Source organism: Ovis aries, chromosome 15 (assembly GCF_016772045.2).
Source record: "Ovis aries strain OAR_USU_Benz2616 breed Rambouillet chromosome 15, ARS-UI_Ramb_v3.0, whole genome shotgun sequence".
Taxonomy (NCBI): domain Eukaryota; kingdom Metazoa; phylum Chordata; class Mammalia; order Artiodactyla; family Bovidae; genus Ovis; species Ovis aries.
The window spans coordinates 78,459,677-78,474,517 of record NC_056068.1 but is presented as its reverse complement, the minus strand read 5'-3'; the positions used below and the strand labels follow the sequence as shown (position 1 = coordinate 78,474,517).

At 36.7% G+C, this 14,841-nt stretch overlaps 1 protein-coding gene and 1 pseudogene across 1 annotated transcript; both read left to right on the top strand.

The window, feature by feature from the left end:
- The first annotated feature begins 1,004 nt into the window (after positions 1 to 1,004).
- Positions 1,005 to 1,960, top strand: LOC101108858 (olfactory receptor 8K3-like; annotated as a pseudogene).
- Positions 1,961 to 8,839: 6,879 nt separating this feature from the next.
- LOC101109120 (olfactory receptor 8K3-like) lies at positions 8,840 to 9,772 on the top strand. The gene has a single exon (XM_012096436.3). The coding sequence runs from the start codon at positions 8,846 to 8,848 to the stop codon at positions 9,770 to 9,772; it is 927 nt and encodes a 308-aa protein (XP_011951826.2). The 5' UTR covers positions 8,840 to 8,845.
- Positions 9,773 to 14,841: the final 5,069 nt, after the last annotated feature.

Genomic DNA, 14,841 nt, shown 5'->3' with positions numbered 1-14,841 from the left:
TAATATCTAATTAGTTAGAGGACTCTCACTCCCTCCCACCTACAAATCTTTGAGGCTTTCAAATCACCCCTTAAATAACTAACTGCACATCTAATGGAGAGTGGAATGAAAAAGAAAATCTGTACAAATACAGATTTACTCACAGGACAGTCCTTTCAAAATTATGAAGCAGGAATGTATATTTTACTTAAAATTAAGGTTATTTTCCATTCTTTATTTATTTAATAGCTCTTTCCAAAACTCACTTTATTCTCTTTCAGAAAATTACTTTGATGTTTAACTACATGCATTTAAATGCATATTTTTGATCTCTCTTTTAGATTACATTTACTGTCATGCATTTATTGTTGAAAGGTATAGTTGAAAAAAAAAAGAAAGGTATAGTTGATGGCATCAGCGGAGGTGGGTGAGGGAGAAGGATTAGAAATGATTTAGCTTCTCTAACCTCTGTACTTGGTGTATACAGTGAAGGTCCAATGTTCGCCCTTGCCCGTTGTGTTTTGTACATATTTTCAGGTGATTTTCGGCCATTTGTATATCTCCTGCAAGAAATTTCTGCAAGAAATTCCTGCAAGAAATCACATACTTTGTCTGCTTTTAATTTGGGTGTTTTTTCTGTTGTTGAATTATAAAAGTGTTTTGTATATTTAATGTATTAGACACATCAGACATATGATTCCCAACTTTTTCCATTGTGAAGGTCACATTTTTAAAATACTTTGAGAATGTCCTTTGACAGACAAAACTTTGCTTTAATTTTCATTTAGATGAAGTCAACTTATTTATTTTTGTTTTTTGTACTGTTTATGTGTCATGTCTAAGACACCTGTCAGGAGCTAAGTGACTTGGGAGAGAGAGAACTGAGCTGCCAATTAAATTAACAAACCATAAACATAAGATTTAAGATTTTAACCACTTATTACAATGATAATCTCATCATAGCTCATGAGGGTTAATCATTATTTTTATATTTATTTCCAGTTTATGTTTCCCGAATGGCCTGACTGGACAAACACAATCTGATGATGCTGAATGAATTCATCCTCGTAGGAATCACTGATCTCCCTTCGCGGCACCTTTGTTTGGACTCTTCCTCATTGTTTACATGGCTTCAGTGGGGGGTAACCTGGGCTTGATCATTCTCACCACGATAGACTCCAGGCTACACACACCCATGTACTTTTTCCTCAGACACCTGGCTTTTACTGATGTTGGTTACTCAACAGCTGTAGGACCCAAAATGCTAGTAAATTTTGCCATAGATCAACGTACAATCTCTTATCATTGGTGTGTTACTCAACTCACTTTCTTCAGTTGGTTTATCACCAGTGAAATTTTCATTCTGTCTGCTATGGCCTATGACTGCTACGTGGCCATCTGTAACCCTCTGCTCTACACAAGCATCATGTCACAAAGGTTACATCACACACTAGTGGCCATTCCCTACCTATACAGCCTCTTTTTGTCTCTGCTGACCGTCATAAAAATTTTTATTTCATCATTTTGTGGTCATGATGTCATTAAGGATTTCTATTGTGATAGTCTGCCCTTGATATCTTTGCTCTGTTCAGACACACATGAAATTAAATCGATAATTCTGATCTTTTCAATTTTTAGTTTGGTTTCATCTCTGATAGTTCTCGTGTCCTATATCTGGATCCTTATCTGCATCTTCAGGGTGAACTAGGCAGAAAGCAGACACAAGGCTTTCTCCACCTGTGGGTCTCATTTGACAGAGAATGTCATGTTCTATGGTGCTCTCTTCTTTATGTATGTGCAGCCCAAATCCAGTGATTCCTTTGATACTGATAAAATGGCATCTTTATTCTATACTCTAGTAGTATCCATGCTGAATCCAATGATTTACAGTTTGAGGAACAAACAGGTGAAAAATGCCCTGTCTAAAAACTGGAAAATATTTGCAAATATACTATTTAAAATTCACTCTAGGATATGCTAACAATGGGCAATGTATTAGTGAATGTATACTATTATTGGTATTGTTTAAGCCTTGTAAACTTACCTCTATTGGATGAACAAGAACTGATGTACGAGAAGCATAGAAATAAAGAAAACTATTCATTACTCTGAAAGAACATATATCATTAACAGATGACCTATCCCTGCTCAGATATTCACCCATGCCTAGTTTCAGGCCCTCATCTGCCATTCCCACGTGTTCTCATGGGTGACCTATTATGTGTCTCTTTGTTAAAACACTTATTTTTATAAACCAGATAATGTATAGTACATTCACAGTTTTTCTTTAGTGCTAGCAGAGTAAAAGGTACAAAAAAGAATGGCTGATAAATAATACATAAATGATTCATTCAAGAAATTAAACATGCATTGGCTTTTTAACAACCAAGACTCATTCTTCATGAGGCTTAGAGAAAATACAGAAAATTTGCAGAATGAAAAGTGAGCTGTAAATATGACTGATGTTGTTGAGCATTGTTAAAATGAAAAAGAAGAAATATCCAGGATGGAGCTTAAATTTTGATTAAAGTTGTCAGGTGGCCTTGTTTAAGAATGATGCTTAAATAAACTCTTGAGAATTTGAGTGAATGGAATATGTGTATATTTAGGGGAAGACTGCTCCCAGTCAAAAAATGAGCAGAAGATCTAAATAGACATTTCTCCAAAAAGATATATAAATGGCCAATAAGCATATAAAAAGATGCACAACTTTGATAATTATTAGAGAAATACAAATCAAAACTACAGTAAGATATCACTTCCCACTGTTCAGAATGACTATCATTTAAAAAGTCTACAAAGAGTATATGCTAGAGAGGGTTTGAAGAAGAGGGAATCATCCTACACTGTTGGTGAAAATAAAATTTGGTGCTGCCACTATGGGGTCTCAAGAGTCAGGCATGAATTAGCGACTGAATGACCATCACCATCATATGGAAGACAGTATGGAGGTCCCTGTGCCACTAAAGTTGCCACATGATCCAGCAATCCCACTTCTGAGCACATATATGGAGAAGAGCAATTCAAAAAGATACATGAACCTCAAGGTTCATAGAAGCACCATTAAGAATAGCCAAGACATGGAAGACACCTGTCCACTGAGGGATGGACAGATAAAGATGTGGTATATGTACATGATGAAATGCTCTTCAGCCATAATAAGAGAATGAAATAGTGCCACTTGTATTAATACTGATACACTTTGAGTGTATCATACCAAATGAAGTCAGAAAGAGGACGGCACATACCGCATGATATCACTTACATGTGGAATCTAAAAGCAATGCTACACACTAACTTAGTAACAGAACAGAAATAAACTCAGAGGCATGGATGAAAACTTATGGTTCCCAAAGTGGAAAGCGGGGGGAAGGATCAGTTTGGAGCTTGGAAATAAATAAAGACTAGAAGGCAATGGCACCCCACTCCAGTACTCTTGCCTGGAAAACCCCATGGACAGAAGCGCCTGGTGGGCTGCAGTCCATGGGATCGCTGGGAGTCAGACACAACTGAGCGACTTCACTTTCACTTTTCACTTTCATGCATTGGGAAGGAAATGGCAACCCACTCCAGTGTTCTTGCCTGGAAAATCCCAGGGATGGGGGAGCCTGGTGGGCTGCCATCTATGGAGTCGCACAGAGTCAGACACGACTGAAACAACTTAGCAGCATATATATATATATATATATATATATATATATATATATATCCCCATTATGGTTTATTACAGGATATTAAATATAGCCCCCTGTCCTTTATATATATATAAAATCTACATGACACATTGTTACTTTCAGTTTATTTAATTACTTACATAATGTCTAGAGACAGACAGTTTTTCCTTTAAAGAACCTCAATATTTGCTTTTGAAGACTTTCAAATGATTAGATGAAGCCCACCTATATTTTGAGGAGCAATTGGCTGTACTGAATGTCTATTCATTTAAAAGTTAATAAAAATTTTAAAAAGAATAATTTTCACAGTGACACTAGACTGATATTTAACTAAACAATTGGGCACCACAGCCTAGCCAAATGGGTACAGAAATTAACCGTCAAAGCAGGAAAAAAGGGAACATTAATAAAGGGTAAAAAATAGGAAACCAATATATGTAACTTATTTACAGGTACATACAAACTGCTCTGGATTATTAAACACCTCAGTACTTGCATTGTTATATTTTAATGCTTCAGGGACAGTCAAGAAATTGCTTGGCAACTCCTCAGGGAGAGTCAGAGAGGGAGAGAAAAATGCATAAATTGTTCTCACTATTTGTGTTGCAAAGCACATGAGAAAGTCAAACAGAGGTTTCATTACAGGTAAATAGCATATTTCATGTGGTGCCTTATTTTAACAATAGATGGATAGCTTTGGTGACATTTGCAAGATAGCAGTTTTATTCTATGACAAATCACAGCAAATCATGAGGGTATTTGGCTCTTTTCCATGTACAACTTTCTACTGATAATGTATGAGCAGAATAGAACTGCATCCCTTTCCCTGCCTATAACTGTTCAAATATTTTCACAAATACTAAGGAGCATCTTTGAAATGTCAGTGTCATATTATTTACTATTTGGAGGCCTGGTGTGCTGCAGTCCATGGGGTCACAGAGACTGACATGACTTAGGGACTGAGCAATAGGAACAGATGTTTCTATAAATGCTTAATTGTATGAATAAGAAAGGACACAACTGTGGGACGAGAAAACCCAAAGATTCAGGAATTTTAAAAAAATTAAGTCAGAATTACAAAGCTGCTGGTGGGTGTTCTTATGGTTGGGTGTTCTTCCAAGTCTTTAGTCAGTTAGAGACTCTGGGATCTTATTGCGTTCTCAAAATATTGTGTTGTTAATGAATAATTAAATCAATATATTAATGGGAATGTTTCTGACCTTTTGATGAGCAAAAGCAGGGTTTTCCATCTTGCATTGCAATGTGGAAAGAAATTTTTGGAGGCCAGGAATTTTGAGTACCCAGTGTTACGGTGAATCTGCAACCCAGCACAGGTAGTAAACTACAGAAAAGTAATTTCACACATTTCATTCAATTCTGAAGCTGGTGAAACAAACAAACAAACGATTCTCTTCAATGCTCCTCTCCCCCCCTCCGCCTTACCTTACAGGAAAATCAGCATTTACCAGTGTAGTTTATTTATTTATTTTTCTTTGCTGTAGCCTTTCATAAGCAAACTAAACAAAGATTTATGTCACTTCATGGTTTCCTATTTGTAGTGCCATATTTCTGATATAAGAAACCATGTATATGGGGATAGGTTAGGACATCAGAGGTTCAAAACCTTATGAGCAACATATTTGATGAGATAAATGTGGTTTTCGAATCAACACATACATAACCTAATTTTATGAATATTATATTTTTATTTACTTTCCTAGAGTTCACAGAGAATCCTGATACTTGTTTTTCTTGTATCAATTTTAATTCTTATTTATTTATTTTTAGTAAAGCAGTAGTACATTAAAAAAAATGACTTTATTTTTCTCGCTATTGCTTTTGTTTTAGTTGTTGACACTCCATTGTGCCTGACTCATTGTGACCCCACAGACTGCAGCATGCCAGGTCTCCCTGTCCTTTGCCATCTACTGAAGCCTGCTCAAACCCACATCCATTGAATCGGTGGTGCCATCCAACCATCTCATCCTCTGTGGTCCCCTTCTCCTCCCACCTTCAATCTTTCCCAGCATCAGGGTCTTTTCTAATGAGTCAGCTCTTCACATGAGGTGGCCAAAGTATTGGAGCTTCAGCTTCAGCATCAGTCCTTCCAATGAATATTCAGGATTTATTTCCTTTAAGACTGACTGGCTAGGTCTCCTTGCTGTCCAAGGGACTCTCAAGAGTCTTCTCCAACACCACAGTTTAAAAGCGTCAATTCTTCAGTGCTCAGCCTTTTTTATGGTCCATCTCTCACATATATGCATCACTACTGGAAAACCATAGCTTTGACTATAAAGTCCTTTGTTGGCAAAGGACACGTTGTTCCATGTCTAGTTCCAACTGTTGCTTCTTGACATGCATACGGGTTTCTCAGGAGGCAGGTTAGGTGGTCTAGTATTACCATCTCTTTAAGAATTTTCCACAGTTTGTTGTGATCTACAATCAAAGGCTTTGGCACAGTCAGTGAAGCAGAAGTAGATGCTCCTCTGTAGTTCTCTTGCTTTTTCTATGATCCAATGGATGTTGGCAATTTGGTCTCTGGTTCCTCTGTCTTTTCTAAATTCAATTTGAACATCTGCAAGTTCTCGGTTCATGTAATGTTGAATCCTAGCTTGGAGAATGTTGAGCATTTCTTTCCTTGCATGTGAGATGAGTGCAATTGTGTGGTAGTTTGAATATTTTTTGGCACTGCCTTTCTTTGGTACTGGAATCAAAACTGACCTTTTCCAGTCCTGCAGCCACTGCGGAGTTTTGCAAATTAGCTGGTATTTTGAGAGATCACACCATTTTGGTTATCTGGGTCATTAAGGTTTTTTTTTTTTTTTTTGTTCTTCTGTATATTCTTGCTAGCTCTTCTTAATATTTTCTGCTTCTGTTTGGTCCACAACATTTCTGTCCTTTATTGTGCCCATATTTGCATGAAATATTCCCTTGGTATCTGTAATTTTCTTGAATAGATCTCTAGTCTTTCCCAGTCTATTGTTTTCCTCTATTTCTTTACATTGATCACTTAGGAAGTCTCTCTTATCTGTCCTTACTATTCTCTGGAAGTCTGCATTCAGATGCTATATCTTTCCTTTTCTCCTCTGTCTTTAGCTTCTAGTCTAGTCTCAGCTATTTGTAAGGCCTCTTCAGAAAACCATTTTTCCTTTTTGCATTTCTTTTTCTTGGGGATGGTTTTGATCACCACATGCTGTACAGTATTGCAAACCTCAGTCAATTCTTTTACGTTAAAAAAATCTACATTCTACTCTGGTATCATTTTGTTTTCTTAGTGATATTCATGATAAGAATGATGTTTTTTAGAAATATTCATATATATCTTTAATTCACTGTACTTATACCTCTGCATTTAATGTTGTATGGATGTTAAATGCAGCCTTAATGTGAAAGCAGATGAAATAACATTCTGGAAATATATGATACATATAAATATATATAGATAGATATAGATGTATGCTTGTGTATCCTTAACTTTTTTCAGTACGATATTGTATAATATATAATAATTTAAAAACTTTTCTTTTTCTATAGAGAACTCTTTTATCCAATTTTAGTTACATCACAGTCTCTCGAGTTGCTCAGTTTCCTCATTGTGACCTCGGTTTCTCCTTGGCTAAATATACTGTCTGTGTTAAAAATAATTCAGTATATGTCAGTTTTAATGAAAATGCAGTTGGGGGGGAAGAAAAATGTTCCACTTTAAGTAAATATATATTACATATTTTAAGTTATATAGCAGATTAAAATACCTTGAGCAAGAGCTCACTGATGGTCCCAGTTGCAGTCATGGGGAGGGGTCACGAGGGGAGTGGGGGCACTGAGGGCTGTTTCCTGGGTAACACAGCCCTCAGTCTATTCACCATCATACACCCAAGAAGGAAGTCACACAAAAATAATTTATACGTGCATGTGTAAGGAGAGTCCAATTCAGGTAGCGTGCTTTTCCCACTAAGAAATTAAAAGCAAATGCACACAGAAATTCTATGTATTAGACATTTGAAGGGTATTTTCAGATAACATAAATGCAATTAAATGTTTAAATCTCATATATCTTCCCAACAATGCAGCAAGAAAGAGATTGAAATAACCTACCATATTTACCAGGGTACTCGTTTGCATATACAAAAAGTATAGCTATAACAGAGATTATATCAACCCATGTATGTTATATGGAATGTTTCCTTGTAAAAAAAATAATAAAAAAAAACAGTGTGGTATGATATGTTAGAACTCCATTATTTTTAAACCTCTGTTCAATATTGGTCAAATGTATTAATTTTATCATCTTGCACCCCCTGTAGACATAAGGGCTTTCAGATAAACTTATTTTAACATAAAGGCTTTTAAATCTTTCCACACATAATTGCAATTTGGGTTTCATTTTTTATGAGGTAAAGTTTAGCATGTGTAGTATGTAATATTATGTGACTTTAATTTTGTGAATATAATGGTGTGATGGTCATTATACAAAAAGATGACAGAAAAGTTTACCTTCACCTATAAAACAGCACCTAAAATTTATAAAGTTTTTTAGACATGTTTCCTTCATCTATATTTATATCAATCCATATCTATATCCCCACATCTACCAACTCTGGTCAGTCTTAGCCCTTTCGCATTTTGGGCTGTATAATTCCTTGTTGCTACATCAAACACTTTGTGACCCCACAGATTGTACCCACTGAATTTTCTTGGCAAGAATACTGGAGTGGGGTGCCATTTTCTCCTCCAGGGTATCTTCCAACCCAGGGATTGAACGCATGTCTTCTGAGTCTCCTGCATTTTAAGCAGATTCTTTACTCACTAAGCCATTGGAGAAGCCCCCTTGTTGTTTTGGGGGGCAGCCCTAATATATTAGGATAAATATCAGTGTCACTGGTTTCTAACTACCTCCAATGCTGACAACTGAAATGCCTCAAAATATTGTTACATGTTCTTTGGGGGGGTTAATCTCACCAGTGAAAAACTACAGGTCTCTCTCTCTCTCCAGATGTATATTTACCTCTCTTTTTTATTTCTATTTAATTTGTATGTTTTATTTAGAAGATGCAGAATTTTTCTTTGTGTTTAAAATATAATTTAAATTAATTTTATTTATGTCATGTATGTAAACTAAAACAAATCACTAAATTTCATTAATGATATCATTGACTATACGATATCTCTATTAAAATAGGTTTTCTGATAAAATGGAAGAACACAACAGAACGGTGCTGACTGAATTCATCCTCATGGGAATCACAGACCGCCCTGAACTGCAGGCTCCATTGTTTGGGCTCTTCCTCATCATCTACGTGACCTCAGTGGTGGGAAACTTGGGCATGGTCATCCTCACTAAGGTGGACTCCAGGCTGCAGACACCCATGTACTTCTTTCTCAGGCACCTGGCTCTTACTGATCTGGGTTATTCAACAGCTGTGGGCCCCAAAATGTTGGTAAATTTTGTTGTGGGTCAGAATAAAATTTCCTATCGTTTGTGTGCCACACAGCTGGCTTTCTTCATCGTGTTCATTATTAGTGAGCTTTTTATCCTGGCGGCAATGTCCTATGACCGCTATGTGGCCATCTGTCAACCCCTGCTTTACGCAGTCATCATGTCACAAAGGGTGTGTTGGGCCCTGGTGGTGATCCCCTACCTCTATAGCACATTCGTTTCTCTTCTAGTCACTGTGAACATTTTTAATTCATCCTTCTGTGGCTATAATGTCATCAGTCATTTCTACTGTGACAGTCTCCCCATATTATCACTGCTCTGTTCAAACACACACGAAATTGAATTAATTATCCTGGTCTTATCAGGATTTAATTTGATTTTCTCTCTCCTAATAGTGCTTGTGTCTTACTTGCTCATCCTCACAGCTATTCTCAGGATGAAATCCGCTGAAGGTAGGCGGAAGGCTTTTTCTACCTGTGGATCCCACCTGACAGTGGTCACCGTGTTCTATGGGACTTTGATATTTATGTATGTGCAACCAGAGTCCAGTCATTCCTTTGACACTGATAAAGTGGCATCTATATTTTACACCCTTTTTATTCCCATGTTAAATCCCTTGATCTACAGTTTGAGGAACAAAGATGTAAAATATGCCCTACAAAGGATTTGGATGAAATTATGAAATATTTTTTTCCTTAAAGATCACTATCAATGTGATTCCTGTAAATTAGTTTCAGGACTTTATACTTTACTGTCCGTGTTTTCAGAAGAAAAAAAAATATAAATGAGTTCACATATTTTAGAGAATGGCTTTTGCATGTCAGTCACACTTTGAAGGGCTATAAATCCATTCGTGTAAGAAAAACAGAAGAAAAAAAAATTGCCATTTCTGAGAAAAAGAAATGAAACATAACCAAAGTAGTTAAATCAATTTTTAGAGTGTAGTGCAATGAATTAGGAACTATAGACCATGGAATAGTCAAGGAAAATGGGCATGCTATGGGGGAGAGAGAGAGAATGGTAGGTACAAAAGGGGAATTTAAATGATTCATTGTATCCTCAAACTTTAGAATAAACATTGAAGTTATCTTTGTGTGTCATGGTTCATCTGAAGAGCAAGCTTATTTGTGGTTTCAAGCAAGCTCCTTGGAGTAGGATGACTTAAACTCAATAGTCATATGAATTTGCTCAAACACCCTCCTTCCACGTGGGGAACTTAGGTCCTGTTTTTTCCTCCTCAGTTTTTTTATTACCACATATGAGTCCTACAGAACCTATTCACTCAACACCATGGCATTTTAACAACTCAGATCAGCAAAGCATCAGTTTCTGTCTTATTCAGTCTTTTCGTCTATACTTATGAATATATCAATTAAGACAAATTTCTTAGAGACAAAATTATTTTAAATAGTTCTTATCTAAAGGTCATTTTGCAAACTGACCATATGAGGGTCATATGCAAACTATATTTGGATAAGAGGTCCACTGTATGATAAATTATATTTGTTGCTTCTCTTTCATGTTGCTTTTTTTCCTCAAATTTGATTGATTACTAGTGTACATTATAGGATATGCACATTCAATGATAAGGATACATTATCTCACTGCATTGATTTGAGTTCCTCTTCTAAGAAATGTAATGTGTCAGTCCCATGAGTTGGTCTATGATGTATTTCAAACGAAAGTATAGCGGGACATGTAACAATTGATGTGCAAGTTATGAAGTCTGTACTGATTTACTCCAAACTGCCATTCAGGTTCAGTTCAGTTGCTCAGTCATGTCAAACTCTTTGTGACCCCATGAACTGCAGCACAACAGGCTTCCCTGTCCATCACCAACTCCCGGAGTTTATTCAAACTCAAGTCCATGGAGTCAGTGATGCCATCTAACCATCTCATCCTCTGTCATCCCCTTCTCCTCCTGCCTTCAATCTTTCCCAGCATCAGGGTCTTTTCCAATGAGTCGGCTCTTCGCATCAGGTGGCCAAAGTACTGGAGTTTTAGCTTCAGCATCAGTCCTTCCATTGAATATTCAGGACTGATTTCCTTTAGGATGGACTGGTTGGATCTCCTTGCAGTCCAAGGGACTCTCAAGAGTCTTCTTCAACACCGCAGTTTAAAAGCATCAATTCTTTGGTAGTCAGCTTTCTTTATAGTGCACCTCTCATATCCATACATGACTACTGGGAAAAACATAGCTTTGACTAGATGGACCTTTGTTAGAAAAGTAATGCCTCTGCTTTTTAATATACTGTCTAGATAGGTCATAGCTTTTCTTCCAAGAAGCAAGCATCTTTTTAATTTCATGGCTGCAGCCACCATCTGCAGTGTTTTTGGTGCCCCTCAAAATGCTGTTTCCATTGTTTCCCCATCTATCTGCCATGAAGTTATGGGACCAGATGCCGTGATCTTAGTTTTCTGAATGTTGAGTTTTAAGCCAACTTTTTTTTTTACTGTTCTCTCTCTTTTTCATCAAGATGCTCTTAAATCGCTCCACATTTCTGTCTATTTTTTTGTATTTTTTTAAACATTAATGGTTTTTATTTATGTCATAGAGGGACTAGGTTTTTTCCTTCAACCACTGTCAGGGACTAAAATTTTGCATGTGATCAGTACTTCTCTGATGGTTCAGTGCTTAAGAATTTACTTGCCATTGCCAGGGACACAGGTTTGATCCCTGGTTGTGGAAGACCCCTCATACTCTATATAATAAGCCCTTGTGCCACAATCATTGAAGCCAGAATACCTACGGCCTGTGCTTTACAAAAACAGAAGCTCCCACCTGTTGTAACTACAGAAAGCTTGCATGCAGCAATGAATACCAAGAACAGCCAAAAATAAATAAATATTTATAATAAAAATATTTAAAAAACTATTAACATTTTTCATGCAGTCAAATAAATTTGAATAAACAAAATTCATTTGGATTAAAATTATGTTACCAGTTCAGTTCAGTTCAGTCACTCAGTCGTGTCCGACTCTTTGCGACCCCATGAATCGCAGCACACCAGGCCTCCCTGTCCATCACCAACTCCCAGATTCACCCAAACTCACATCCATGGAGTCCGTGATGCCATCCAGCCATCTCAGCCTCTGTCATCCCCTTCTCCTTCTGCCCCCAATCCCTCCCAGCATCAGAATCTTTTCCAATGAGTCAACTCTTCGCATGTGGTGGCCAAAGTACTGGAGTTTCAGCTTTAGCATCGGTCCTTCCAAAGAAATCCCAGGACTGATCTCCTTTAGAATGGACTGGTTGGATCTCCTTGAAGTCCAAGGGACTCTCAAGAGTCTTCTCCAACACCACAGTTCAAACACATCAATTCTTTAGTGCTCAGCTTTCTTCACAGTCCAACTTTCACATTCATACATGACTACTGGAAAAACCATAGCCTTGACTAGACGGACCTTTGTTGGCGAAGTAATGTCTCTGCTTTTGAATATGCTATCTTGGTTGGTCATAACTTTCCTTTCAAGGAGTAAGCATCTTTTAATTTCATGGCTGTAATCACCATCTGATGGGCCCAAAAAATAAAGTCTGACACTGTTTCCACTGTTTCCCCATCTATTTGCCAGGAAGTGATGGGACCAGATGCCATGATCTTCGTTTTCTGAATGTTGAGCTTTAAGCTAACTTTTTTCCACTATCCTCTTTCACTTTCATCAAGAGGATTTTTTAGTTCCTCTTCACTTTCTGCCATAAGGGTGGTGTCATCTGCATATCTGAGGTGATTGATATTTCTCCCAGCAATCTTGATTCCAGCTTGTGTTTCTTCCAGTCCAACGTTTCTCATGATGTACTCAGCATATAAGTTAAATAAGCAGGGTGTAAAAATAAATATTACTAATAAGCTTTTATAGTTGATTTTTTAATCATGAAAATTAATATAGCTAAGAAATATGTACTTATAATCATAAACTATCTTTGTAGAACATTATATTGGGCAGTGATACTGTGAAATGTTAATTTTAGTTATTGATGGCTGCTGAGATTATCAGTATTCTTAATTTAATAAATTTGCTTATATGTTCTTCCCAAAACATCTTTAGTAAATAATTGCAACTTTTATGACAAAGAAAATTGTCTAATATCTGGGATTGAAAAATCTTGAGTAAGCATAATGCAATATACCTTTTCTAATATCAGTCTTAGTGTGCTTCATATAATAGTCCCCTTAAAATGATGTACAAAAGGGGAAAAATTCAGATTCACAGATGTTTCCAATATATTTCATACATTCTATAAATTACTCTCTATTTCAGTATTATGTGAATCCATACTTTATTTGGGCTTCCCAAGTAGCATTAGTGGTAAAGAACCCACCTGTCAAAGCAGGTATATGTAAGAGACACATGTTCAATGCCTGAATCAGGGAGATCCCCTGGAGGAGGGCATGGCAACCCACTCTAGTATTCTTGCCTGGAAAATCTCACCGACAGAGGAGCCTGGAAGGCTGCAGTCCATTGGTCTTACAAAGTCTGACATGACTAAAGAAACTTAGCACACAAACTTTATTTAAGGAAGTTTTTCAATTTTTAATAGAATATGAATACTTGAAAAAAGAGGAGTTGGTAAATCAATGATTTACCAACAGAAATGAATAAGTTGATAGAGTATTTTGAATATCAATTATATTTAATAAATAATACAGAAACAATTTTAAAAGAGCACTAGAATATTAGAAAAAGACAAATACAAAGGAAACTTTAACAACCCTACCATTGTATTTGAAACAGCAATCTGAGCTTTAAGTCAGAAATATGAGGTGTAATTTAAACATATATATATATATATATGTATGTATGTATTCATGTAAGTACACTAAGAAACACTTTACAACAAATTGCAGAATAAGGATTATCTCAGATAGAAATGTATATTAAAAATAACTCCCTCAAACTCCAAATCAGGTTCTTGTGCATTGACTATTTGATATTGAGGAAAAAGAAGTAACCGATTTTCTCCTCTTCTTTCAGTTCAGTTCAGTTCAGTCACTTAGTCATGTCCAACTCTTTGCGGCCCCATGAATCTCAGCACGCCAGGCCTCCCTGTCCATCACAAACTCCTGGAGTTCACTGAGACTCACGTCCATTGAGTCAGTGATGCCATCCAGCCATCTCATCCTCTGTTGTCCCTTTCTCCTCCTGCTCTCAATCCCTCCCAGCATCAGGGTCTTTTCCAGTGAGTCAGCTCTTCCCATTAGGTGGCCAAAGTATTGGTGTTTCAGCTTCAGTATCAGTCCTATCAATGAACACCCAGGACTGATCTCCTTTAGAATGGACTGGTTGGATTTCCTTTCAGTCCAAGGGACTCTCAAGAGTCTTCTCCAACACCATAGTTCAAAAGTATCAATTCTTTGGTGCTCAGCTTTCTTCACAGTCCAGCCCTCATATCCATACATGACCACTGGAAAAACTGTAGCCTTGACTAGATGGACCTTTGTTGGCAAAATAATGTCTCTGCTTTTAAATATGTTGGCCATAGTTTGGTCATAACTTTCCTTTCAAGGAGTAAGTGTCTTTTAATTTCATGGCTGCAATCACCATCTGCAGTGATTTTGGAGCCAAACAAGAAAAAAACATATTGCATTTTCCAACTTTTAAAGCAATGCTTTCCAAAAGTATAAAAAACAGGAAAAGGTATTAAAAAAAATACAAGTAGTAATAGATATTCGGAAATTCTAAACAAAAACTGAACAGACTTAATCTAGCAATATGTATAAATAATAATACATCAGTGATTAGCTAATCCCT

What these genes read in the sequence shown, in the direction of transcription:
- LOC101109120 (XM_012096436.3), top strand. Translation starts at nt 8,846, where the DNA reads ATGGAAGAACACAACAGAACGGTGCTGACTGAATTCATCCTCATGGGA.